The sequence below is a fragment of the Morchella importuna genome (genome assembly GCF_003444635.1).
Source record: "Morchella importuna strain M04M26 chromosome Unknown Morimp01GS019, whole genome shotgun sequence".
Taxonomy (NCBI): domain Eukaryota; kingdom Fungi; phylum Ascomycota; class Pezizomycetes; order Pezizales; family Morchellaceae; genus Morchella; species Morchella importuna.
Window position 1 is genome coordinate 757,446 of NW_025763416.1, and position 27,099 is coordinate 784,544.

Genomic DNA, 27,099 nt, shown 5'->3' on the forward strand with positions numbered 1-27,099 from the left:
AGAAAGTCCGGAGCCTCGGTTTTTTCTAAAACTCCATAATACCTGGATTTATGTGTTAAATCCGCGTACGGGCACAGGTACAGAACATTCCCCGAGTGTCCTCCGAGCCCCATATCGGAAGCTATGTCTCAACTTGGATGAGTATGAGTACTGTTTAAGTATGCCGAGTCTTACAGTGAATAGAAGGCTGGGCACAGGAATAATGCGTTACCGCAACTCATTGTAAGCTTGCGGTATTTAAACCGTATTTAACAAGAAAATCGATCCCATAAACCGACGATATCAAATATACCCTTGGGTCATACTTGACCTGATATATCGCTGTAAGCCTGTTGAATTATAACGCAGGTCACAAAGATTCCTCTTCAAATGCGGCCTTGGTCTGGTCTGGTATGGTGATTTCGCACCGTTATCCGATACCGTATTTGCTTCACAGAGTGTCACTCTGCAGGTCTCCGCACTTTGATCACCAACCTCGAAGCACAAAACTGCAGATATTAAATTGAGCTGAACGTTGGACACATCATAGGCTCCCTGCACCGTTAGGACACACAGAAATCATCATCGATGGGTGCAAGGACCCTCCCACAGCTTGTACAAGCGGATATAAACCTCCGATCTACGAGAGTATCTCGGAGACTTGGTAGGTGCGTGCGTGGGGCTGGGTCAGGATCCTCATTTGCATATTACGGGCTCCTGCAGTTCCTGATACCTTCTTCCCTTCTCTTAAGATCCCCATGTTGCTGGACCCACGATATGTAGCTATATTGTTGTTCTAACAGTTACGCAAACCCCATTTTCTGGTCGATAACGGTTTCCCGACGCACTGTGCCAGAGGTGCCAGAAAAATAACAATGCAAATGAGTAGATATATGCTGGTAGCCTAGCTGGCAGATAAAGCACCGACAAATGCGGTCGTCCCAGGATATGGGTGGGCACATACTCTACGAGTTTATTTGTTTTTTGTGCCAGTCGTGCGTGTTCGTACTTTGCTGTTGGCTGCCGCCGACGTAAATTGACTCCTGTGATACTTGTCGGGTTCAGTGAGCCAGAAACGGTCGAGGCGAGATGCAGCTCAAGTGAATGATCGATATTCCATCTTTTGAGAAGGAGAACAGTTGTGTTCATATGCTGGTGCGAAAAGCGAGACGAGACAAGGGTTTCAAGACTTTGATTGGCTCTGCACGTAACAAGCGGGAAGCGAACCTTATTTTGTGGAAACATGGGTTAGCGTCACAGACTATCAATCGCGTTTCGCGCTTGTTGACAAGTGACTGCTTCTTTCGCGGCGCAGCCCTAAAGCCTAATCGCCAAGACCCACCTCAACCCTCCATTCCCACAATCGCGAAAGCCTGGCCGACAATTTTACAACACCAACGACAACACATCGCCAAATTATCAACTCCAGTTCCACCAAACAAAAAAACCACCAATAATCAGCAAAAATGGGTCGTCTTCACTCCAACGGAAAGGGTATCTCTGCCTCCGCCATCCCCTACTCTAGGACCCGCCCCACCTGGTTCGTTCAGCTCCCAATTTCACGAGATTATCCTCGGCGAGAAAAAAGGACGAAATTACTAACACAGGAACAGGCTCAAGACTAGTCCCGAGCAGGTCGTGGAGCAGATCTGCAAGCTCGCCAAGAAGGGTGCCACCCCTTCGCAGATTGGTGTTGTCCTCCGTGATTCCCACGGAATTGCCCAGGTCAAGGTTGTTACTGGTACGGTTTCTACAGAGCTTCAATCCCTCTATACGAGTAGTTTGATTCGCTAACACCCACTTTAGGTAACAAGATCCTCCGTATCTTGAAAGGAAACGGTATAGCGCCTCCATGAACTCCTTTCCCCCCACCCTCATCACCCTTCCAAGGGCGCAAACTCAAAAACCCCCAATTCAGTTTTGCCTCTGCTTGGTCATTGTGACTGACAGAGTGATATTTTTTACAAAAAAAAGGCCTCGCCCCCGAGATCCCAGAGGACTTGTACATGTTGATCAAGAAGGCCGTCGCCGTCCGAAAGCACCTTGAGCGCAACCGCAAGGACAAGGACTCCAAGTTCCGTCTCATTCTCATCGAGTCCAGGATCCACCGTCTTTCCCGCTACTACAAGACCGTCGGTGTCTTGCCCCCTGTCTGGAAATAGTTTGTTACCCCCCCGGCTTTTGCTTGTATATTTGTTTGATGGTGGTGTGCTGACGGTTTTTCTTCTTTACTTCTACAGCGAGTCCGCCACTGCTTCCGCCCTTGTTGCTTAAGCGTAACGTTGTGGTAATGGGCGTATTTGGTTGGGAACAAAAAACTGGATATTAAAAATAAAAATAACAATCAACAAAAAGCTCTTTTTTCCTTCCTTTTTCTTCAACTCATGCAGCTAAACGGAGTTACTTGTGACGTTTTTCTATAGTGGGACGGGATAGGGAATGGCATTTTCTGGTTTCATCTTGAAAATTATGGTCCACTAAACTGTGAGCATTGTGGTCAGTACTTTGACGGATATTGAGGATCATAAAACATGTGACCGGGCGTATTGAGAATGGGTGGAAGACGCGTAAATCACGGCTGTAAGCATGTGGAGACACTTTTCATTGTTTTGAAGACACATCGAAAAGGACATCGTGGTCCCAGGATAAATAGCGCGATGAGTGGTCTCCATCGCCAACATCACCCTAGCCCATCACCAAACCACATTGTAGCTACTGCTCTGTAATAAGTTCTCTGAGGTATCTATCAATGATGATACTAAATATATCAAACCTGGACATATGAAATCTTTTCATTCCACTTATAAATATCATCCAACTCTGTCCATAACCCCGATTCTGTCACGAGTGCGCCAATAGAACACGAATCCAAGTCTACAAAAGTGTCCTATTTTTTAATGGGCATATTACCTGTAAAGAAATACGGACTCGAGAGTATGTGCTATCCAAATCATTGACAACCAGGGCGTCACAAGCCATCACTCCCCCACCGCCAAGCCTCGAACCAGAACTGAGGCTAAGAAAAATTAGATCCCGGCGCGTCCGTGCATGTTCACAGGAAAAATTACACCACCGACCGCTCCCTTCACAACTGCGACTGTAACTGACTGCGACTACTACTACACCCACCATTGCCATAACCAGAACCAAAAATAGCTATCTTTAGACAACTAATTCACCACCAAACACTGCAAACATGAGGGGAAAGCGATCAAAAGCATACCGCAAGCTCATGTCGCAGTACCAGATGAGTTTCGGCTTCCGAGAGCCCTACCAAGTTCTAGGTGAGGCTCAATTGAGCCCTGATTTGCAGGTGTTGTTCTGCTTGGATACTGACTGACTCGGCTTTCTTTGTGGATTAGTGGATGCGGAGATTGTCAAAGACGCTACAAAATCTAAAATGGACCTTGCTGGTGGTCTCGAACGGACCCTCCACGGCCAAACGAAACCAAGTACACCCCCCCCCCCCCCTCCAAAAAAAAAAAAAAACACCAAACTACGGCATACATAACCCCTCCCCCCCATACTTACTTTAAGCTAACACCGGGGTATCAAAACAGTGATAACACAATGCTCCATCCGCCACCTCTACAAGCTCTCCGCCGCCGAGTTCCCGGACAAGGACCTGGCCATCGACACGGCGAAGCGTTACGAGCGCCGGCGCTGCAACCACCACGAGCTCGAGGAGCCGCTGCCGGAGAAGGAGTGCATCGAGTCTGTCGTCGTCCACAACGGCGAGAACAAGCACCGCTACTGCGTGGCGACGCAGATGCCGGATGTGCGACAGGCGCTGAGGGCGGTGCCGGGGGTGCCGCTGATCTATATCAACCGCTCGGTCATGATCATGGAGGCGATGGCGCCAATCTCGACGATAAAGAGGGAGAGGGGGGAGATGGTCAAGTTTAGGCTGGGGATCAAGGACACGAGGCCTAAGCCGGCAAATGCGAATAAGAGGAAGAGGGACGATAATGATGACCCGATGGATATTGATGAGGAGGGTGAGGGGAAGGGTGAGGGTGAGGGCGAGGGTGAGGGCGAGGAAAAGAAGAAAAAGAAGAAGCAGAGGGGGCCAAAGGGACCAAACCCATTGAGTGTAAAGAAGAAGAAGAAGCCCGAGGCGCCGAGGCCAAAGGGCGAAGGTGCTGCTGCTCGACCGCCCAAGAAGGATGCCGGGGCGAGCGGAGCGGCAAAGGCAGACGGAGAATCAAGCACGCAGGAAAAGAGGAAGCGAAGAAGGAAGCACGGAAAAGGCAATGCTGGCGAGGAGGATGGAGCTACTGGCGGCGAGGACAAGGCATCGGGTGAAAGCAAAGTGCCTGAGGTTGAGACGTAATAGCCATACATACCAATAATGGCAGGTAGCTGTCAGACATTTGTAGATATAAAAGTCCTTTTTTTTTTTTTTTTTTTTTTTTTTTGTAATTTTATGCTATTCAAGCGATCTCTACCCAGATGCACAGCGCAATATGCAGGATGGGCCGTATATGCACTGCTCGTTATGCACCCACTGTCTTGGCAGGACGCAATATCGCGAAGCAGTGATACAGAACGCGACCTCCCTCGCCTTGTGTGAACGGGCGGACTTTCCATATTATACCGCCCATCCACTCTATCGTGCTATAGTGCTATAGTATACCGCCGCTTGGACACATACCCGTGGTGTCTGTAGAATACTCGATCACCTACATATCCGCTCTGCCTTCAATTGAGATCCCTCGATCCCAGCCAGTGAGGTCCACCACAGGCCCATCCCTCCATCCACATCCCTACTAGCTCAGGCACAGGCCAGGGACAGACCGCAACCACCGCAACCACAAACCACCTGGACAACAGTCCCAACCCCAACCCCAACAGCAACAACCCCCTCTAGCCTCTAGCCTCTAGCCTCTAGCCTCTAGCCTCTAGCCCCATCAGGCTGTCTCCCCCCCTCCCCCCATCCCGCATCCATCCTAGCATCCCCACTAGCACCACTTCCACCTCTCCCCCCCCCCCCCGGCCAGCCAGCGATGGACCCGCACCCGCACCAGCACCACCAGCAACACGCGCCCCATCACCGCTCAAGGGCCGATCTGTCCATGACCAGCCTGACCTCACCTCCACCCCCGGACTACACCTCGACCTCCACCCAGCAACAACCACCACATCCACATCCACATCCACACCCACAATCACAACCCGTCTACCACAACAGCTACACCTCCGCCGCACAGCACTTGCCCGACTACGCAGGCAGCACCACACACCGCCCATCACACTCACCCGTCAACGAGCGGTTCCGCCCACCCCCACCCCCACCGCCGCCCCCGCCGCCCCAGCAGCAGCCGTACGCGTACGCGCAGATGACGTCCCCGTACCAGGGCCATAGCCCGCAGAATAAGCCGTACACCTCGGGCTCGAACGCGGGATACCCGTATACTGCGTCCCCGCCGGGGACGTCGACGCAGTCGCCGACTTCGCAGGTACCCTTCTCCCCCCCCCCCCCCCTCAATTCTCCCTCAATCTACAACTACAGCCACAGATAAACTAACCACCAGCTACCTACTAAAAGCAAAACAACTACTTCCTCCACCACACCTCCACCACAACCACAACCACAACCACAACCACCCCGCCGCCACCTCCTCCGCCCCCGCAAGCACCGTCTGCACAAGCGCGCCAGAACCAGATCCCGCCCGGCGGCGCGCCGGCGAGGAGGTACCTCAATGAGAATGTGACGCCGGTGCTGCTGGAGGGGATGAAGATGCTGGCGAGGGAGCAGCCGAAGGAGCCGTTGCTGGCGCTGGCCAGGTGGCTGGAGGAGCAGCATCATGAGATTGTTGCTGCTGCTGCTGCGGCGGGGACTAGTGCGGCGGCGGGAGCTGGGGCGGGAGCTGGGGGGTTAAGGTGGAGGGGGGTTAAGAGGGGGTTAAGAGGGGGGTTAAGAGGGGGGAATTGGTTATGGGGTTTATATGGTTTTTATGGTTTTATGGTTTTGTTTTGGATGGTATTAATGGCTTTGTAGGGGGCACGGGGGACGGGGGGAGGGGGGTTGCTTTTGCTTATAGTGTTGCAGATGTTTTTGGTTATTTTTTCTTCTCTTCCTCTCTACTCTCCCTTCGTCCCCAGCACTCCTTTCAATGTCATGATTAGGGGAAGGGGAAGAGGGGAGAGAATGGGATATGGTGGTGTTTTTATTACGCTTTGTGTGTGAAGAGGGGTGTAAAAGTTGCTTGTTTTTCCCCCCCGGTCCCGGGCTTTATATAGAAATTGAATCTGGACCATCTCAGGAACATCCCCCAAAATGAATCGCGGTGGTAGTGGTTGAACGAAACTTAACCTTTTTTGATATTTTGATTTTGGGGTGTAATGGATTGTTTTTTTTATGTGCTATGGCATAGTAGGATCTACGGATTGACTTTTAACTTGTTGGTGGGAATTGGTCTAGTCCTGAGACTGTCTATCTATGATGAACTGGGATGTTGTATTCTACACTTGTCGTCATGGAAGATCACTCGGTCATCGAGAAAGTTCTCGTGCCTCCAGATTTGTTGGTAATTTATTTATGGTGCTTCCGGATCAATTGCACAAACACGCTTTAAGAGAAGAGGGGTCCTGCACTTTTTTTTTATTAAAAACTTATAATTAACAACGAGCTCAGCCTCTGCGCAAAGGTCTGCAAAAGAGCACTTCCTCTAGAGTAGTGCCCAATCCGTCCCGCCGGTCATCCCAAAGCGGTTACTTACAGTTCAGCACGCTCTCCCCCAACTATAAGGTGCCAGAAGAGCTCAAGTAAATGTACCAGAACACTCTGGGCCCGTTCTGCAAAGCTTTCTTGCAGGAGCAGTGCTACTCTCTTCTGGAGCTCCTTGTTGTCATGCTCTGCCCAGTCCTTTGGTTCGTCGGGAGCCTTTGATGTGGTCTCTTCGGCTTGATCTACAACATCGGAGTTGCTCCCCATATCAACGACCGGCGGTGTGCCGGTCTCCGTAATGTCAGTGTTTTTGCAATCAGAAACAGCTTCCGCTGGATCGCAAGTGCTGTGATCAGAGTTTGGGTTATCCATCTTTAAAAAGCCGATTTTAAATTGGCCGATCTCTTGAGTGTCTTCAAGGCCCACCACAGACCACCACGTATCCTCAGAGCCCCCTCTGAACCTTCTTGGGGACTGCGCATGGGGCTCGTTTTTCGGGGGTGTTTTCTGCTGGTCGTGGATTATTATCTCTCTCTTCTCCAACATGGTTGTTGTTTGGCGAAGTGAAGCTCTAAGCGCCGAGTTCTGCTTTGATTGTGATATCAGGCTCATGCAAAGCATCCAGATGATCATGATCGCCATCAGCGTTTCCTTCATCTCCCACATCCAATGGGGCGGGGCATCTTGGTGCTCTTGATGAGCTTCCTGTGCAGAGTTTTCTGGCTGTTTTTGGTCCTCTAGACTCCCAAATGAACGGGAGTTTGACGAAACAGTGCCATAAACGTCACTCGTGGTCACAATAGAGCCATATAAAGACTTACAGACACTCTTGCATGGAATATGGAAAAATATCTCACTCTTATCAGTGTCCATACCCAATAGTATGACCTTCCCCTTGGTGAAACCAGAAGTGGCCTTATTCTGGTAATTTAATTGCAGAGATAGGATGGAAGCTATAAGATTTTGTCGATCCATGTTAGTAGCACAGATTATAGATTGGGGTGGAAGCACGCATATCTATAACATGCCTTTCTTATCTGCACACTCAAAGACAGTTTTTCCCACAACCTTTCCCGTCACCCTTGGTAATCTGAATTCTATTATCTCCCCACACGAGAGCCTCAAACCCTGTTCGCCAAACCATTCGGCGCTGACCAGTAATTTCTCGCCATTCTTAGTGCCATCAAGAATTCCAAAGTTCAAAACTATCAACTCATCACCATCCTCAAAGAGTACACCTTTTCCGGTCAACCCTCCGTTAATAGTAACAAACTGGAATGCGAAACTCCCAATATGAAATCGAACGATTTCTCCCATAGGTTCTACACCAGGAGGAACATCAAGCTCAAAACTCATTTTAACTACTATAATTGGAGTTTGTCTATCATCAAAGCACTCCGATTCTTCAACCTTGTAGTCAATTCTGTCAATAAACTCACTACGGCCCCTAATCAGGGCCAGATTCATTGCCTCTGCCGTGGGAGACATTGCGGGTTGAAGGCATGAAATAGAGACAGATGGATTTGGTTCTCTTATATTGACTTCTATTCTCGTAAATGTCTTGAAGGTATCGGATCCAAGCTTTTTAGACGGTTTCCACGATTTCGAATTTGGAGTAAATGCAGCCTCCAGAGGTAATTTAGCGTTTATGATTGTGACACTCTCCTCGAGGATCGTGGTATCACCACTAGTCCGGACAAAAGGAATACCAACATCCTGTGTCACTGATGTAAACTGTTTATTAAACCGAATCCGTAGAGTTTGATTAACATCTTTCGTTAGTCTTTCAACTCGGAGGAGCCTGCAACGTCGTGCACTAATCTCATTGTTTTGAAATTCACGATCCCCAAGAACAAAGTCTGTTGGAGAGCCTCCAGGAGAATCGACGCTCAGCCCATCCTGTCTTTCAGGACCATTGATAAGGAAAAGGTTAATGACACTGCGCTTTGCATCTTCGTCTGACTCAACTTTCAGAAAGGAAAGAGTGATCTCAAATTCTCCAGTTATTTTTTCATTCAAGGGTGACCATGAAAAGTCCACATGAACATTCGTCTTCATCTCAAATCCCAAAACTTCGAGGACCATTGGGCACCTAAGTGTTCTAATAACAACAGAGCGATCAAGATGGATAGGGTTAGTTTCCAAGTTCAAATCAAGAATGCCGTGGAGCTTGTTTTCCTCTGTGTCCCCCGTTTCAACAGTATTGAGTGCTGGGAACGTGTGAAACTTCCAATCATCTTCATCATCGATCCGAAAATTGATGTAGGCGCCGTTTTTACAATGTGGTAGCCCTGCGAGGATAAACGTTGCATAGGTTTTTCCCTCAATATAGAGTGGGTTGATCTCCAACATTACTTCGATAACTGTAACATAATCAGAGAGAAAATCAATTGACTGAAAGGGGGGGGGGCTTCCATGGGCGTACCAACAGCATCACCACGGATTTTGTTTGGGAAGAATATACATAATGTATCTTTCTCGATAATCATTGTGGTTTCACTGCACACGGCTTGTTCGTCTTCACACCCATCATTTTCATCTACAGCAGCAGGTGCTGTATCATCGCCCACCTCAGGAAGCCCTTGTGGCGCCATTTCTCCCTCGAGAGCAATCATGGTGTTACTTTCCGAAGAACTCTTTGCCGCCGTTGCATTTCCTGCTGCAATTTTAGAGGAACGCAACACTGCCTCTGAATCTTCGGAAGCGCCATCTCGCCCAATGTTCACATCAGCAACCGGGGCGTGAAGCTCGACAATTCTTTTCAGAGTCCTCTCTGTCATCGGAGACAACTCTCTTCCGATAGAACTGATTGAACAGATCCTAGCCTTCCTTTTATAGTTTCGAGGTACAGTGGGATTCCAAGAATTGTTAGAGCGGCCGAGAGTACTTTGCCAATCAGAAAATTCGGCTTGCTTAAACTGCCCATTAATGTCTCGAAAATAACTTATACCTACCTCGGAAGACATAAACTCCCCGCTACACACACGAGGCCCTTGCCCAAAACCGGGGAAAGTTATTATTTTGCTAGGGTCGAACTTCTTGAAAGGTGTGGAAAATATGTCTTCTGTGCTCTCGTCTGAAGAACTTTCTTCATATCTGTGGCACAGGTCATATCTAGAAATGAGTTTAGGCCTGAGCAGGCCGCGACTAATTGACCCCGACCTTCCTCGAACGGCCCCTACGTCTTGCTTCTCTCCTGCCTCTCTAGGAGGGGTTTCGCCATCATGTGGGATTTTTTGAGAGTCACAAGAAGTGACTGATTCGACACCATCCAGTGTGGCTTCACTAAATCTTCTCTGATTGACCGGGGTCTGAGGAACTGTGCGGTTCCTCCCAGCAACGACCGGGATCCCTAAGGCACGGATTCCTGGGGATTCACGGGGGCTGGTACCATCCGGAAGCAGCGGGATAATGCGCAACAGGGTTGTCTTTACAACAAGGCTCTGGAGGTGGAGTAGAGAAACCTTCGCGGCAGGCTGCGGAGTGATCTTTGGCTCAAAACAACCACGGGAAATATTAAGTTAGCCTCAGATTTACCGCTGCCGGACCATGGTTCTAGAACCAACAGGGAAACATGATGCAAGGGACAGGAAACATAGACTGCATGTTACAAGGGGATATAAGACCTTTGTGTAAATGAACACTTCAGCGGGCGAGTCTTTGATCCGTGGATTCCAACCAGCCACGATGGAAATGTCAGTCACCAGATTTGCCATATTTGCTCTCGTCTCAACACTGGAAGAATAGCGGGTTAAAGATGAGAAGGGACGCCACCAATGCAGGTGAGTTTTAAAACTAGGGTTTGGAGTCCTAGGGCGTGAACTACCATTCAGCATTCACTGCAGGATAGCCAGTTTATCTGAGATGACCTTTTGTAGTTTCCTAGTGCGTCAGTGATTGCACTTTACCAGTTCTGAGACTTCAATGTCTGAGTCGAGGGTTTCCGTTTCCTCTCGCTGTGAAACAGCAAATGGTGTGTGCTGCACAACAAAATAAGCTGTTGGGCGCGCGGGTGGTCTGATACACCCTCTCACGTGGTCCTACTCAGTTTGGGCGTGTTGCCAATTTGGTGAATCGTGATCTTCAAAGCTAGTGGCTCCCCTTGAGGCTCGGCAGCCGTGTGGCACGGCAACTGCACATCCTCGCCAGGTAACCTTGGTTCATCCGCGAGGTGGACCAATAGGAGGTGAGAAACCGAAGTAATCCGAGCTGGGGCTCTGCCAGCCCAAAAGAAGCTCCGTAGCTGAGACACTGGAAAAAGTTAAAGCCCTGCAGCTTCTGAGAAGCGAATGGCGCAAACTAAGACACATTCCGTTTATTATTGCCTGTGCGCCTCGTGGTTTTGCCGATTGGTCAGTCTGGACAGCACGCGGTAAGTTAAACGATCTGAGCTACCGTAAGGAGCTTTATCCGCCTCCAAAAATTTGTATGCTGTAAAACTCTACTATCTACATGGTGTATGCTTATGCAGACGCAAGTGTCAGGCTTCCTGCTCCCTCACTTTGCATAGATATATCACGGGAAACAACGTGATTGAGTGAAACATAGATACATGTATTACATGATGAGAAAATAATGTAATGTCACCTGAAGAAACGCAAGATGGGATGAAACCTGTCGACCATGTCGTTTTTCACTTACCCCGAGCATTTCTCTCACTCCAATTACTGAAGTGAGAATAACCCATATATCCAATTTCAGCTGAACCAAATAGATACGAAAATTCCGAGTGCCCAATATATTTCTGCGATCATCTGCCCCCAAAAGAAAAATGGATAAAATAAAAAGAAAAGAATATAGAAAAAAAAATAAGAAAACCCTATTGATATATGAATATGTCGTTCGAAATCGTGATGCTATGAAACCGCCAAATTCTGCGCCTTGAACATGAAAAAGAAAAGAAACCCCACTATGTTCCCCGAGCACTAGGTCACCACCTCGCCCCCTTTTGATTCCTCTGCTATTTATTCGACAGCATTAAAAAACCTATCTCATGCTCGAGCCCAAAAAAAGAAAGAAAAAAGAAAAGAAGCAACGCAATATACTGAAAATCCATAATATATGAGATAATAGAAATAAACAAACCCAAAATCCGAGGCAATGCACATTACGCTCCAAAATAACAAGGGTTATTCAAAAGCTCTCTTTCTTTTTTTATCTCCCTCGCTTCGACCGTAACTGCGTAATAGAAAGAACCAGCATAAGAAGGTGGCTAAGCGGAAGACTGCTGTTGAGCAGCGGAATCAAAGGACGTTGGAGGACCATACCCAGACTGTTGAGTTAACATCGGCGGCATGGCATTATGTGACACCACCGAAGACTGCTGCGGGCCGGATGTCATCGGCGGCAACTGCAAAGGGGGCAGATACACCTGACTCCCTTGGGGCTGACGATGAGGCGACGCTGGTGGCGGAGCCATAGGCATCGATGAGGCAGGAGATGCGGTTGAGCTCAAATGAGAAGGGTGCTGGACCTGTTGAGATCTCGGGTGTGGGGGAGGTATCCCTGATGTTGGCACGGGAGACCTAATCAAGGTCCCGATTTGCGGCCGAGAAGGCGGCTGTTGGCCATGCTGGAGTTGTGTCTGTGGAGGACCAGGTGGGTATTGGTATTGACTTTGGGGGGCGGATTGATTGTGAGGCAGAGGTGAACGGTGCAGTGGGTATTGAGAAGTCCTCGGAGACTGGTATGGTGAGGAGGTCGACGAGGAATGCGAGTGCGTCGGTGGTGGTGGCGGTGGTGGGGGTGGTGGTGGCTGACGGTATCCACTATATTCAGGTGGAGGTGGGGGTGCATATGAATTTTGCGGCGGTGGGTAATTGGGGTATGCCGAATATTGCCCAGATTGAGATGAGGGTGGATACATGGGGTATTGCGGTTGGTCGTATGGACGAGGCGCATATTGAGGTTCCCCCCGACTATCCCGCGGGCTCATAACATCAGTCCTCCGTCGTTTCCCCTGATCGCCATAAACAGGTGGGTATTCATGGCTTGGAGAGGTCATATATCCACTCTGTGGTGGATATCCTTGGGGTCTTGATTCTGGAGGCAAGGTAGGGTATGGTGGGCGCGGCGGATATTCCACGGATCCTATTCCAGAAGGTGGCCGTTTTCTATAAGATATTAGCACCCATGCATCATGAACCTGGGGGGGATTATTTCTAACAACAGAGTTCTTGGCTCCTTCCTAATACGCAATCGGACTCCCTGATCTCCGAATGAGCGAGACAGGAACGTAGATTCAGACATTCCTGGAAAGTTTTTGGCCGCATAGACTAGGAAATGTTAGATTAAGTTTGTATAATTCTATGAGAACTGAACGGACCTGTAAACGGTTCTGAAGTGATCGACTTGATATGAACTACTTCATTTCTAATAAAGCTGTCAGTGTGGCTACAGAGAATAGAACTAGGATATGAATTCTCACTTCAACATCTCAAAGAGACTAAACCTCAGACGGAACTCCCCCTCGATTTTAACTGACAGATCGCCAAAGACAAAAAACCCACCATCTAAAATGTCAGCACTTGTATTTAAAGCTTACAATCTTCAGAGAAAACATACCGCTATTGTCGATATCCTTTAATCGGTGAAGGGAGGATACCAATGTGCCAGCTAACGCTTGGTGTGGTGGTATTGGAGATGGGGAGTCATGGACAGAACTATAAAGATTCGTGCACATGAAATAGTAAGGACTCTGGAGGTAATTCCTGTATCTCCCCCGTCAGCGCACGAATCGATGAAAAGAAAACTGCAATAACCTACTGTGCTGGATCTGAATCATCTCGAATTTTCAACTGAATTATCGGCGGAGGATCGACCGGCTTACGATCTAGAGCTCCAGACTCATTAACAACCCGATCGAAATAACAGACATCTCAGGAAATGTGTACCTTTCTCCTTCACACCAGCAACCCGAGCACGTTCAGGCCCTTGGCGGATATGTAGTTCATAATCCTCACTAAATTTGGAATTTAGCATTAACCCTAGAATAACTCGACAAGATAAAACGATCCCTTACCTCCTCAGCCTTCCCACTCTTGAAGAGGCATCAACAAACGTGTGGGAGTTCATTCAAGCTTCACTCGATTGCGTGTCGAGTACAACCCCCCAGAAATAGCAATTGAATATGGAGCGATGCTCTCAGCGAAGCTCACGGGAGTAGTTACTTTTTGATGTTAAAATGGTGAGCAAACTCTGGTGTTGCGGAGGTACGAAGGGGTTCGATGTTTCACAAAACTCGAAGTTCCACTTGACAATGCGAGGGTACGGCTTATATGGCAGCGACCCTGAAGAAAGGCACCAAAGCGGGAGCCCGGGCCACTTGATAGTCTTACCGGGCGGCTACAACGTTGATGGTCCGCGAAATGTTCCTCTTTGTGCGCTGTCCCCTATAAGATACCTCTGTCGTAAAAGGAGTCAAAAGCTCTAGTACGTGATGGCCATGTGAAAACAGACAGCTAGGGAATGGATGTTGTGCAAAGAGCTTCTCTACAGAAGAATGCAGTCCCTCCTCTTGTAAGATTTTTTTCCTTTTCTTACAACCTTATCTTTCTCTCCTTTAGAAAGCACGTTTATCTGCCCCGCCTTTGGCCTTTATCTTCTTCCCCTCCCCTCGAAATGTTTGTTGTGACCTCCCTTCCAACTTTCCTTGTTTTTAAACCGTCTCTCTGAAGAAACTTAGTGTTTCAAACTTGATCACAGCGGTACTGGTGAAATTTCGTTACAATTTTTGAATAAACAATTCCTAACGCGGTGAACTCTGGTTTCGTCCGGTCGTGGTTGTGGATGGATGAGGCGCAATAAAGTGAACGGATGCTGGCGAAAAGATGCCAAGCGAAGTTGATAAACTCAGCCGTAAACGCAACCAGAGACTTGTGAAATACACAACAGCGCGTGAAAGTATTAGTTTTCGCTGGAAAGTAGAGGTATATAAGTCGCTGCAGCAACGAAGGACGAAAAAAATGCGAACGTGTGAACGTGTGAACGAGAGGAGGAAGTTGCCGGGAGAGATAGGTAGGGCGTTATTATGTACGTAAAGTAAGAGGTGATCCGGAGGAGGGGAGAAGGTGGTAGGGTAGTGACGGTTGAAGCCCGGACCTTAGCAGGGTGGGTTTGTTTGTGGGTTTGCTTGGGGAGGGGAAAGGATTGACTAGTTGACCAGTGTTCACTGGAGGACTGTGATAATGATGGTGATTGATTACGGAGTGGCTGTCGAGCTCTCGTCACCTTTTTTTTCCCTCTTTTTCCACTCTCACACTTATTATAATCTCTCACAACCTTTTTTTTTTTTTTGTGCACACTGGCAGACTGTGTGCTTATTTTTCTTATTTCTTTCACTCTAGCTCTCGAGTTCCTGCACCTTTCCCCAGTTTGCTTGGTGCGAGAGTGTATGCAAACAGTCAAGAGAGAGGGAGAGAGAAGAGAGAGAGAATACCAATACTATTTAACTTGATTCAATTAAAATTAAATACGCTTGCTCAATCTTTTTTCTCTCTCTCTCTCTCGGAGCACTGCAGCATGCACATGCGCATGAAGGAATCAAGACAATAGAGATGGGAGGGAAGGGTGGAGAGGGGTTGGTTGGGAGGGATGAACGGGGAAAGGATCTCTGGACGACGTGTGGGTGGGATATTTCCGTACAACGGCTTGCAGATTTGGACGAGAAGGGTCAACAGCGCAAGACACGGCGCCAAACTGGGACTTGACAGATTGACGGTTGGGGGATCCAGTCTGGCCAGACCTTGTGGACCCCGAGCTTCGAGAAAGGCAGCGCGCAGTGTCTCGGGTGACGAAATAAGAATAGAAGGCAACACTAGGCGGCGGCTGGAGAAGATGATAGTCGGGCATGCATCCGGGGAGGGAGGGGAGGGACAAGAGGGGGTTGGAGGCAATTGGGGGAAGAAGGGGGGGGGGGGGGGGTGGAAAAGGAACGTAAATGTTAGTAGAGGAGGTGGTGAGTTTAGTTGAGTTACATGTAGTTGTTACTTTCTCGAAGAGTGGGGATGGATGGATGATGGAGATGGATGATGACAGTGTGGAGATCGAGAGGAGCCAACATGCCAGCACAACGCAAAGGGGGCAGAGAGAGACAATGCAAGAACCGAACGGGTGGGAGCGAGACGGGTTACAAGTAAATCTAGATCACCCTAAATGTTTCATTCATGGGAAGCGAAGGGGAGGAGATATGGTAACTACAAAGTATGGATCTAGACATGTTTAGGTATATGTGCATCCACCGGCTATAAAAAAATCCACTCTACTGCAAAATAAAATAGTAGGCTTGCAATTGTCTTTGTGGGGGCATGCCCAATTTAAAGTGAAGGGGCAAAAAGAAGGCCTGCTTACCTGGCCATGGTCCGGTCCTCCTCTCTCCATGCCGATGATATGTAGTGAGAGTGTAGAAAGCCCAGTTGCACTTGTATTCTTGGTTTTCTTTCCTTTTTCATCCTTTCTTTCTTTTCTTTTTCTTACTTCCTTATTTCTCTTTTCCTTGCTTTTTCCCTCTCTTTTTTTGCGTTACATACGACGAATCCATATGGAGTGAGGATTAATGGTTTATGTGGATGTGGATGTGGAGTCTTGATATGACCCGGCATGCTTTCAAGCATGTGCCGGCAATCAGACAAGCAGTGTCGATTCCTCGGTCGAGGTTACTGGCGCACAAAAACGCTACCACGTCCCGCTTGCGCAACCCGTCGGTCCTCTGAACCAGGTAGTCTGTCTGATCGCGGCTAAAGCTCCGGTACGCTATGCGTGAGAATCATCAACCCTGGCCCGCAAGAGCCTGTTTATCTCATGCGTATGCGTGTTTCTAACAGTGGCCATGTGAGTGTTCAATCCTACCATTCGTGTCTTCTACTTTTGAAACCCACTTAGTGAGGAGAAAAAATTGCAAAAAAGAAAAGGAGGAGGGAAAAAACTAAATAAAAAAAATTTGAAAAGGGAAAAAGGGAGAGTTATCGAATTCACGAGTCCGGATACGCCGATACGCGGACCTTTCGACCTGTAGTTATGAATCAACCACCACGTTTTTCGAGACGTTGGGACCGTTGCGCACGGCAGCGCCATGCTCGCTCTCTAGGGCCACTCTACCTACCACCTTGTTGTCATATTGCTTTTCTCGCTTGCTGGGTAGGCCCATGCGCCAATAGAAAAGGTAAATCGCACCTCCCAGAAAGACAAAATACTCGTCGTGGAACAGAAGAGAACTCTGGATAGCAGGTGCGATCGAGGATGAGCATTCCTGTACCCGGACTTGCGCTGCCGTGGTACGACCAATTTCCTGGGTAATTACCCCTGGTGCTATAGCATTATACTTGAATACTTTGTGGTCTGGAGAAGTCTCGTCATATACTCTTCAAACATAGTGACGATACTGACTGACTGATAAAACCAGCTGAATTCCAGTTAACTTGGAATCAACGCCGTAGCTCCCCTTGTGGCGCCCATCCACCCTTCAGACTCAGGCTACATGGAAAATATGCCCTGAATAAGGACTTTTCTTACGGGCAGTGTCCGGGCATTAGCAAATAAGAACTTAAATGGATGGAAGACAATCCTATCCTTTTATGGACACAAGGGAATATCCAGGAGAAGAAAAGAAAAAAGGATTCCCTTATGAGAAAGCCGGAGCCAGCAGAACCAGCGAGTCCTTCCCGCAAGTGTAACCAATCAACAGCCAACGGGCTTAGAATTGGTATCATATAGGTCCCTTGACTTCATTCTGGACATGCAACAAAAAAAAAAAGTCGGCATCACGACCAACAATGGTACATACAGGGCCCACAACCAGAGGTAGGTATGCTTCTTTCGTGGACCAGTCAGGATCAAAACAAAATATATTGGACCGACATAATTGAGCCTGATTGTCCCATCCGTCACCTAAGCCACCCGATTGATGATCAGAGGAGACGGGACGGGCAGGGCGGCAGACGAACTGGTTTACCTGTTTACGAAATGCTTCAAGTGGGTTTTAAATGCTTAACGCTACCTCTCCTATCATAAAACACCCGCTTACTCTCCACAGAGCCACTTCTCGTGTTCGACCTTTATTTCCTTTTAATGGGTTCTTTAAAATAATGGTTACAAAACATATATTGCTCTAGATGGGCCAAGAAAAGAATCAAATGATGCACGAAATATCGGTAACGGCACCCGTGCGCAGGAAATCTCTTTATTTCCCGGCACTGGCAAAGTCCAGAGTGCCTGCCCCAATTTATTATCGATTTATCTTGCTGTTTGTCGATTTTCTTTGATTTTCCGTGGCAAATGTGACAAGGCTATGCCGTGGGCAATCGCAAGTCTACTCCTGGGTGAGAAACATGCAGTGGTGCCCGTGCACCGTGTGACAGGACATGATGGTGGTGTGGAGCGTCGGGGTACCGGCCACTAAGGCCTTTTCGGAGTGTTCGATCATCCGTCAGGCAAAGCAAAGCAAAAAGATGGCAGAAGATGGCAAAGCAAAGTAAACATCGACCACACGAGTTTCTTTCTTTATCACGATGCCCCGAGGACGCCTCCTCCTTAGGCTCCCGGCCTTTTAGCCACTGAATTTGTATTCGCCGGCCATCCATAAGAAGTTCACAGGTGATGCAAGGGCCGGGTTAAGAACTGATTCGGAATTCTGGTCAAGAACAGGCAGCTGGCTGAGTCGGTTAGGGCAACGGAACGTCCGAGCGCATAAGTACGAAAACCGGATTACCGCTGGTTCCAATCCATGGTTGGACAGGAAGGGAGTCTAAAGGAACCGAGCTCAAGCGACCCGTCCTACTATGGTTCGTAGCTTATATCCTTGCCCTACCGATATCGACGCTGGGAATGTAAGTACATAAAGTACATTATACATAAGCAGCCTTACATGCTTGATCTCCCATTCGTATTGCTGATCTTCATGTCTGTTTATTATTCAGTTTGATAACCATGATATTTTGTTGTTTTTCCTTAAGTCTTGACTGCTTCTCTCACGTTTATTTGCTGTCTTGGATTACGCCCCTTCATCACTCGTTACACTTCTAGTTTCAGTTTCAGTCTCACGAGTCTTATGGCTGACTAGGAGTCTCTAGCTCCATGCATCATTTTACCAAGATCGACTCTTTTTGGAAATATCGTTTTCATCTTGTTGGGTGTGAATGTTAACTGCTGCCCGACAGGCCGCCATGTGCAGTGATCACGAAACCAACAAGCAATATCGTGGATATTATCTTTACCCCGGTACTAAGCACTTGTGTTAACTACCTAGTCAAGCAGTTGCAATTTATATACCATACATGAATATCTGACCTGCATTGACCTGCTTCCGGCAATATATGTACACACCTACTCTATGTATGTATGTGGAGTTAAAAAAACGCTACAAGCACCCCAGTCCCTTGATCTACTCGGTACACTTACGATGGCAAACCGGTAGTGATGGCAAACAGGGGTCAGGCACTAATATTCTTCGGATTGTATTATCATTATTATTTATGGATAGTCTCTTTTGGCTACAGACGGAACAGGACACAAGGGAAAAAAGGACGTTTTGGGTGAGAGGATCAGGATGAAATGGAAACAAATATTCCCCAAAGTAACAACTCCAGCCGTTCTCCTATTACAACTTGGGTGGGATTGAGGGCTATACAGAAAACCCCATTATCAATGCCCGAATCAAGAAATCACAGTATTTAATAGCGCTTAGAGTAAACACACGTTCCAAACTCAGATAAAAACAAAGCTTTTTAAGACATCTACCATCTGCTTCACTTCAGATCCCGCACTACCGATTTGTAGATTGACACAATATGATGTAAATTTAATCTGAGTTTTAAATCCAACCCCCACTCTTCTTCAGGCCCGCAGATACGTCCGATTCGAGGTTGTGATTCCGGTTTGTGGAGGGGCATAACATTTAGATTGTCATCAACCTTCATAAGATATCTCGGGCAAATGAGAGGGGGGGAAACGAGAGATCTAGAACGACCGGTGCCCAGAATAATGATTAGATGGAACTTTGAAAAAGCACAATTGCCGGGACACACAGACCCTTCGTTATATACTCTATATACTTATTTACCACGAAAAGAACCAGAAAATGCAGTTGCTCAGGGCAAGGATTATTTGTATGGAGTGGCGGTGATCTCTCATACAAACTATCCCTGTTTCCGTCACTTGCATTTTCTGGTTCTTTTCGTGGTAAACGAGTATACCGCACATATTGGGACTCTCGAAAGAGGATATCTACGACATATATTTGTTTTTTGTGTAAAGATGAATTACTTTTTTCATCCCCTTACAGAAGTTCAAGAATTCAACCACTCGCTACCTTCTCCGTGGTTCGGAGCCTGTTGCGAGAATCATGTCATTTTCTCCATTTTGAGGAAAGGGGGGGGGGGGGGGGTTGTGTACCTTGTCGTGGACAGGTTTAAGCGCCCTGTCAGGTGGCCTCTCTCTTGTTTCCCTCATTTCTGTCTGCTGTGAATTGATGTTATTGCAAACAAAAGGCACGAATGGTTGAAGAGAAAGGGCACTGCTGTACTGAGAACAGCGACCAAAAAAGGGTGGCGTAGCTAATGTGTACGGGAAGTGTGCCATATGCGACCCCGGTACCTGTCAAACAAAAAAGCAAGATCAGAATCAAAAAGCAATAGTAAAAGAGGAAGCCAGTAAAAGAAACTCCCCAGAACCTTTTTATTTATTTTTTGTGGAGACGCCTGAGCTGCGTGATGGGCCGTGCGTTCTCTGTCTCTTCCAGGAGGACGTTGTAGTAGAGCTACAGCGGGTAACGCCAACAGGAAGGGTTCATTCTTCAAATTCAAGCTCCACATCATCCAAGTGCTGCTATCATCTACCAAGGATGAGGAGAAACATCAGAATGAGGCGCATCTCAAGAAAGCTTCATATATAGCCAATCCTATGTACTCGGAGAGTTCTGGGCTAACAAGATGATGGGATATGATAATAGTAACTGTTTTAATAATAAGAATAAAAAGTTGTAATTTTCAAACGCCCATTTCACCAAGTCCCGTTAAATGCCCTCCCACAAGTCGCCAAAGATCCATAAAGCGTACAACCCTAATTACATAAAGTGAGGGGATGATTCATAGGAATAAAACATGATTAAAACTGAACCCCATGACCAAAAAATAATAAAATAATAAACCACATTCCCGTGGTCGAGAGGTGATAGATAGTGGGCCAACCGCTGCGCATCAAACTTCCGATGCAACGTCCATACTCGTAGGACGCATTACCTTATTGATTACGCTAGGCGACTTCCCCCCATGCGACTCATTTTGCGCGGCAGAAGCTGCGGGGCTATCACGAAATTCCCGTATTTGTTCCCTCGTTGGACTATTGGCACCATTTAAAGTAACTGTATCTGCCAATTTTGTCCTGCCTCTGCGGAGTTTTGGTGCATCCACAGCTCTACCCCTAGGGGTTGCTGGCGACATTGAAGTGCGTTTTCTACCCCTCACAGTTGTCGATGACGCCGCACGGCCTTTTTTAAGCGTCAAACCGGGAACCGAAGGAACTATCTCGAACCTAGTGGGCGGTATCATGAATCTACTGTTATCCAGCATAGGGGATTTGGCTGGTGACCTAGGCCCACTCCACTTGTTGCTGAATAGGTTCGGCTCGTATCCAAATTTGATATTGGGAGTTACCGGTTTGGGTATTGGGGGGAGATCATGCAGGACCGTAGTATGCTCGGTCTCAGATTTGCTGATCCTATCTTGCTCTTGCTCCTCTTGTGCATGGGAAGCAGATTGTAACGCATCGAGATCCATGACTTCCCAGGTCGCAGCTGTCGCGGCGCCATTCCGGTTGTGATTAACACCCGGGTTATCCTTCCCGTCGTCGTCTCCCATTTCGACCGTCTCAGCCTTCTCGTCTATAGCCGATAACTCCTCTCCCGCCCTTGGCGCTATCGTTGATAGAGGTGCATCGTTGAACTGCAACGCCTGAGACCGTCCCATGAGGAAAGGTGTCCACACCAAAGCGTGAACGTTCAGCTTTACATATCCCTTTGCTTCCCATTTATCGATGTGTGCCTGAAATGCCTTGTAATCCAGGCGAAGAGCGTATGTTCCTGTAACCGGGTCTCTGACCAATGCATGCAGAGCCTCTAATCCACAAATTATATCGTCTGGCGTCATTCCTGTGCGCCTAGATATGTCCAGGATAGTCAAAGGTTCTTTTTGATCTCGCAATTCATAGCACAGTGCGAGTTTCCAGTAATTTCGATATGATACAAGGCCGAGATCGGAGAAGGGCTTTTCTGGCGAGCCAGTCTTTTTTTCAGCACGAGTAAGAAGATACGAGAAGGCAATCAAAAGGTTTCCATATCCTTTTCGTTGGTGTATCGGGAGTGTTAGAATGCAAGAAACATTATTTTGACTTGTTGAGCGTTTCTCCTAAAAAGATAAGTTAAAACGCGTTTTTAAACAAAACATAGAGTGGAGATTCTTTGAAAGAGAGGGTAGGCAGGTTATGGAACAAACCTTTGAGAAGTAGCCCACAAAATGCATCCCGCATTCGTTAAATTCAGTCATAACATAGAACAGGAATGGTTCAACGTCGTAATACAACGTTTTAGACCCAAGAAATAATTTTGCAAGCAGGCAAAGATTTTGACAGTAGACTGGGTTTTTACGCCCATCAATTTCAAAAACAGATATTGAGCCATCTCTATAAACCTCGTCGCCAGGAGGGTGCTTAGCGTCACATTTCATCTATTTTATGGGTGATGTCAGTAAACACGGAAAACGGAGTGAGAATCCATGGAAAAAAAATGTGAAGATATAAATAAAGTCACTGCGGGTATCCGAGAGCCGAACCAATCAAATGAGATAATCTGTTCATGCGTATGGCGAAAAGTTTTGATCCTAGCCAAACTTTTCGTGCAAAGAAACAAAACATAGAATATTACCAGGAGGGGACGGAAACTGACCTTATGCCTCCAGCCGACGTATTCGCTGTTCATGTACTTCAGGCAGAACTCACAAATCCACAAGACTTTGTTCCTGCTATATTCCTCTGGGTAAGGTGCAGCGTACCAAGTATCGATCTCAAACTCCCCAAAGTGTATACATTCAATCTTGCTGGCGCCCCCTTTCTTCTCCGAGGCTTTATCCTTCTCGCCACGACCAGTGCCATTGAGCCCATGTGATAAGGCGGAGGATGATAATTTCAATCGTGTGTTTCTTTCATCGTCTGCTTCCTCACGAGCTCTATCAAAGCGTGCTCTGTCGTCCGCACCAGGATGGGTCTTGGTTGTTTCCGCTTCTGCTTCACTTAGGATACCACCATAAGGCTTTGACTTATCGTCATCGTTGAGTGGTAGATAATAAGGCGAGACACGAGCGCCTCTTGCGCTAGTGGCAGGGGTGGTGTCGGTGGCAGCCGTTGATCGTGCCCTAGCACTGCGCGTGCTGTTGGCAACAATCTTGCGTGGTCGTGGCGGTACAGTGCTGGGTTTTGGTTGTGATTCCAGAATTTTCTCCAATTTTCCAGACGTGAGATTCGTTATCCAAAGATTGAACTTCCGGGGTGTTTTTTTATATGTGACTTTAGCAGCTCGTTGTTCTCCTTGATAGGAATCTGTTGTGGTGGGCTGTTTGTGAATTTTCCTGGAGCTTGCACCCGGCGTATTAAGTGAAAGAGTATCATTCGACTCATGATTCCCATCAATATGCTCGAATTCATAGAGATTGTAATCTCCATTTTGATTATCAGAGACATGGCCATTGGCCCTGACCTTCTCTTGCTTCATACGTTTCCTTCTTCGAGCACTTACTGGACCATCATCTTCCTCATCTATATCGCCAGCCCTTCGCTTTCTAAGCGTCCTCGAGTTGTCTTCTTTGCCTGGAGGATTTGTGTCTTAGATCAACCATCATTTAAATAAACCTAATAGCTCAGGAGTTATAAGGGCTTACCAGCACTAACCCGTCGCGAACGGCTCCTATGAGATGGTGTGGATTCGGGAATTGGGTTAGAGTCGTGACCGCTTGCAACACATGTAGGGCATCGCCATTTTCCAGATTCTGTCAAAAAAAAAGTAAGTCAAACCTTGCCCAAGAATATAACCGGCCTATTATATATACCTTCATCTAGGGCCGACTTTACCCCCCCGTTGTTATTTTCCTGGTTATCGCATTGCTTATGCGCTATATTTCAACCAACCATATATCAGCACAGTTACCCTAAGACATAAACTAATTTTGAAGAAATTGTACTCACAAAAAGCGTTGCACATTTCACATTCTAGCGGAGCTTCATAGTCCGGGCTTGGATCGTTATATTCATCGCCACCACAGTGTCTATCACAACAAAACGATGTTAGCACCCAATCTTTGGCATACGATGGTTTATATTAGTAGCTGCGTACATGCAAAGCGCCTTAGTTGGCCGTTCCACTTCGTCATCTTCGTCCCCCTGCCAGATCTCAACGTCCCCATCCTCATCAGACGACGCAGATGATTCATTTTCTCCCGCGGATTGGTCCGCTTCTGCCTCGTCTTCATCTTCCTCGTCTTCTCCACCTCCGAATTCATCCTCTCCACGCTGTCGTCAGACAATCTGATCAGTAACCGACCATTAAACCGATTCCTCCAAGAATGTGAAGCGTACCTTTCGTTTCCTGGCGCGCCTCCCAGAGCGCCGTGTCTGGCTCGACGGCGCAGGACTCCCACTATCGCTCCTATCCTCCACCTCCCTCCTCGAACCAGCCATAATACCGGAATCGGGGCCGGAGGTGAGGAGCGTCAACGCCCGAACAGGAAGAGAAAACAATGCGGCAACTTTTCTCGTTAAATTCGTAATACTTCTTGGTCCCTAACCCCCCAAACTCACGACTTGTAAGTTACTGCTAGAACACCCTTTGTCCAAGTGCTGTTGATGAGCAGTTTATTTTGTCAAGCAATTTGCAACTCGTGCCGCTGTCATTAACTCTTATTGTAGAATTGTTATTGTCGGGGGACTGTTGAATGTAGATGCCTCCGAGCTTGATGAGAAGGCCAGGAGGTGATGTGATCGTATGTAAGCCGTCTGCAGCCGGTTTGGACAGGCCTAATCTCGTGGCGCAAAAGAAATGGTTTCGACGCGAGGCTATGATCCGGCAGAGTAGAAGGCGACTCAAAACGCGTCCGAAAAGTGATGGTGAGTTAAAGACAGCAGCAAAGAAGGAAGACGTGTTGACCCCCTGCGAAAAGGCGTCCTAGTGCAGTTGGAGGAATCGCAGTGCTGCCGTGAGGTCACACAAGCCACTATTACCGCTTTTAGTGTTAGCGGGCAGCGCTTCGTGACCATGGAGCCGCTTGTGATGCGTAAGAGTGAGCACGTCCCCTGCCCCACCACATCTGCAAGCCGACGTCGACTGTAGTGACAGGAAATACGAAATTCACAAATAGATACCTCCAGACTCAATAAATCAGACATACACCATGGCTATTCCCTTTGAAGCGTTTTTGCCATACGCAATCATGCTTGGCGTAAGCTCTATAACCTCCACTCTTGTTTCGTGAATCGCTAACGAGAGATCATCGTGGTTATCTAGATGTTTGGAGCTACTGGTTTGGTTAGTATCTCCGGCCAAATTGAGTCTTCAAGACCTAGATGATTAAACCAAGAGTCGAGTAGGGACTTTCGGCTGTACGTACATACCGTAACGATGGAAAGCGACACAGATGGAGTCTGGATCATTGGGATAAAGTAAGTGGTCCCTTTTACTCTGATGGGCAAAGATATTTTGGCTGATATAGGTTGTTTATGACCACAGCAAAGTAATAAGAGATTCCTATACCTCCGACAATCTCAGAGGTATTCCCGGGCTACACAAACTTTAATATTAACGTTGGGCTAGTGATGGAACGCGATCGCCGTTTGACTGGAAGTATGCGAGGCCAGACCGATAACGCTGTGGCGCCCGCGGGTTTCGAATTAAGCTCTGCCTGGAAGGTACCAATCCTTTCTCTCTCTCTCTCCCTTTTTTTTTCGCTGTTGGCGGAAGCAGACGATATGTGCCAACCTCCTAGCTAACTTCTGTAATTTTGTGTCTATAGCTTGAGAAGAGAATCTACTAAGCTCCACTGAGAAGCTGTTGAAGAAAACACCTATCTCAAAAATGAACGGAATAGATTCAATTAATAAGCGAGTTACTTTTTATTGATTAAAAAAGGCCATTTGACCGCCAATCTCCACCTGGTACCCGAAAAAGTATTTGGCGCTCAACGTAGATGAATTGAATAAGCGGTACAGATACCATACCCACCATTTGACTTCCCCCCGATAACCAGCTACATGTATCTTCCTTTATTGCCCGCTCACCTACCCATGTACGTCTAGGTTAATTGAACCCGATACAAGAGTTTTGGGTTTCTCGCCCGCCAGCCATGAACAAGTTACATAATAGGGGTATCTAGTTTTGAGTACCTGCGAAAGATCTATAAATAATCACTAATTGAAAGGCTTATATACATTAATATTATTAACAGCTTTACGGTGAAATATTGGTGCGGATGTGCATAAATCCGTATGGTCTTCCTGTTCATGTACGTTTGTGTCGCTACAGATTTGTGTGCTAGTAAACTTTGCGTCATGTACCGAAAAGATCTCGAGGATGACACTCCCGAGATTACATGTATTAGAAACTCCATTGTGCCTAACTTGCCGACATATTTCATCTATTCCGACACACTGTGATCCACCAACGACGTGAACGGGCTGCTAGACCTTGTGGTACTGAAACACATACATGTATATATACATGTACCTACATGTATGTACTTAAGCATGTAGATATTAAGTCTTGGGGTGGAGCCATCGAGTCGCTAAGACGAGGAACGAGTGTATAGGAATGGGTACTGAGTTCTACTTGGTAGCAAATATGCTTTATTTTACTTTGAGGGTTACATGCACGCATCAATCGTTAGTTGGGAACCCGGTCATCTTCCTGTCTGTTTGTAGATCATTCTCATATAAAAGAATATTCGGATGGCACAGGATACTCTATGTACATGTATTGTACTTACAACATACTCGTAAATTCATGATGTTTCCGAACACGACCAATATTTTTTTATGTCATGCAATATTGGTCGTGTTCGGAAACGCTATGAAATTACGAGTACATGTAGGTACATTTGTTTAGAGAAAATTCGTTACGTCTCAGCAGGGGGTTAGGCCAACCAGAGGCACTCTTTGAGTTTCGAATACTGCAGGTTTTGATGTAGAGTAGAATACCCCTGCTGCATCACAACAAAATTTCTCGGGTTTTCCGGTACGTTATTATGAGATGTGCTTAGTACATGTAGCTGTGAATACTCTTCTCTCCCTGGCGAATAATGTGAGCCCGAGGCACCACCTAGAGTACCGCAGAAACTCGCCAACTTGATTATCTCCGTGCAGGGATTTCTTCATTGATGATTGGCTGAAAGGCAGAGATCAGCTTCAGATATTTCCTCTACAAG

The 27,099-nt window shown here is 47.3% G+C and overlaps 9 protein-coding genes across 9 annotated transcripts; 5 read left to right on the forward strand and 4 right to left on the reverse strand.

The window, feature by feature from the left end:
• Positions 1–1,445: 1,445 nt before the first annotated feature.
• LAJ45_06577 (uncharacterized protein) lies at positions 1,446–2,253 on the forward strand (the record flags this gene model as incomplete). The annotated part of the gene is made up of 5 exons (XM_046116140.1): positions 1,446–1,519; positions 1,593–1,720; positions 1,786–1,818; positions 1,954–2,140; positions 2,220–2,253. 5 exons carry the CDS (start codon positions 1,446–1,448, stop codon positions 2,251–2,253), a joined length of 456 nt encoding a protein of 151 aa, XP_045970801.1.
• A 922-nt stretch (positions 2,254–3,175) lies between these two features.
• On the forward strand, positions 3,176–4,312 carry LAJ45_06578 (uncharacterized protein; the record flags this gene model as incomplete). The annotated part of the gene is made up of 3 exons (XM_046116141.1): positions 3,176–3,263; positions 3,342–3,431; positions 3,540–4,312. 3 exons carry the CDS (start codon positions 3,176–3,178, stop codon positions 4,310–4,312), a joined length of 951 nt encoding a protein of 316 aa, XP_045970802.1.
• Positions 4,313–4,985: 673 nt separating this feature from the next.
• LAJ45_06579 (uncharacterized protein) lies at positions 4,986–5,980 on the forward strand (the record flags this gene model as incomplete). Its single annotated transcript, XM_046116142.1, has 2 exons — positions 4,986–5,438; positions 5,528–5,980. The coding sequence occupies 2 exons, from the start codon at positions 4,986–4,988 to the stop codon at positions 5,978–5,980; spliced, it is 906 nt and encodes a 301-aa protein (XP_045970803.1).
• Positions 5,981–6,697: 717 nt separating this feature from the next.
• LAJ45_06580 (uncharacterized protein) lies at positions 6,698–9,429 on the reverse strand (the record flags this gene model as incomplete). The annotated part of the gene is made up of 3 exons (XM_046116143.1): positions 6,698–7,602; positions 7,777–9,012; positions 9,075–9,429. 3 exons carry the CDS (start codon positions 9,427–9,429, stop codon positions 6,698–6,700), a joined length of 2,496 nt encoding a protein of 831 aa, XP_045970804.1.
• An 88-nt stretch (positions 9,430–9,517) lies between these two features.
• Positions 9,518–10,365, reverse strand: LAJ45_06581 (uncharacterized protein; the record flags this gene model as incomplete). The annotated part of the gene is made up of 3 exons (XM_046116144.1): positions 9,518–9,535; positions 9,604–10,137; positions 10,276–10,365. The coding sequence occupies 3 exons, from the start codon at positions 10,363–10,365 to the stop codon at positions 9,518–9,520; spliced, it is 642 nt and encodes a 213-aa protein (XP_045970805.1).
• A 1,413-nt stretch (positions 10,366–11,778) lies between these two features.
• On the reverse strand, positions 11,779–13,723 carry LAJ45_06582 (uncharacterized protein; the record flags this gene model as incomplete). Its single annotated transcript, XM_046116145.1, has 9 exons — positions 11,779–11,827; positions 11,917–12,762; positions 12,816–12,924; positions 12,975–13,021; positions 13,077–13,161; positions 13,214–13,359; positions 13,415–13,481; positions 13,543–13,610; positions 13,671–13,723. The coding sequence occupies 9 exons, from the start codon at positions 13,721–13,723 to the stop codon at positions 11,779–11,781; spliced, it is 1,470 nt and encodes a 489-aa protein (XP_045970806.1).
• On the forward strand, positions 12,089–12,586 carry LAJ45_06583 (uncharacterized protein; the record flags this gene model as incomplete). Its single annotated transcript, XM_046116146.1, has 2 exons — positions 12,089–12,148; positions 12,206–12,586. 2 exons carry the CDS (start codon positions 12,089–12,091, stop codon positions 12,584–12,586), a joined length of 441 nt encoding a protein of 146 aa, XP_045970807.1.
• Positions 13,724–19,929: 6,206 nt separating the features above from the next.
• On the reverse strand, positions 19,930–25,076 carry LAJ45_06584 (uncharacterized protein; the record flags this gene model as incomplete). The annotated part of the gene is made up of 13 exons (XM_046116147.1): positions 19,930–19,971; positions 20,036–20,236; positions 20,314–20,474; positions 20,865–22,044; positions 22,132–22,362; positions 22,581–23,497; positions 23,569–23,676; positions 23,737–23,799; positions 23,873–23,952; positions 24,021–24,196; positions 24,263–24,432; positions 24,485–24,486; positions 25,072–25,076. 13 exons carry the CDS (start codon positions 25,074–25,076, stop codon positions 19,930–19,932), a joined length of 3,336 nt encoding a protein of 1,111 aa, XP_045970808.1.
• A 37-nt stretch (positions 25,077–25,113) lies between these two features.
• LAJ45_06585 (uncharacterized protein) lies at positions 25,114–25,713 on the forward strand (the record flags this gene model as incomplete). Its single annotated transcript, XM_046116148.1, has 5 exons — positions 25,114–25,122; positions 25,188–25,208; positions 25,271–25,346; positions 25,494–25,588; positions 25,693–25,713. The coding sequence occupies 5 exons, from the start codon at positions 25,114–25,116 to the stop codon at positions 25,711–25,713; spliced, it is 222 nt and encodes a 73-aa protein (XP_045970809.1).
• Positions 25,714–27,099: the final 1,386 nt, after the last annotated feature.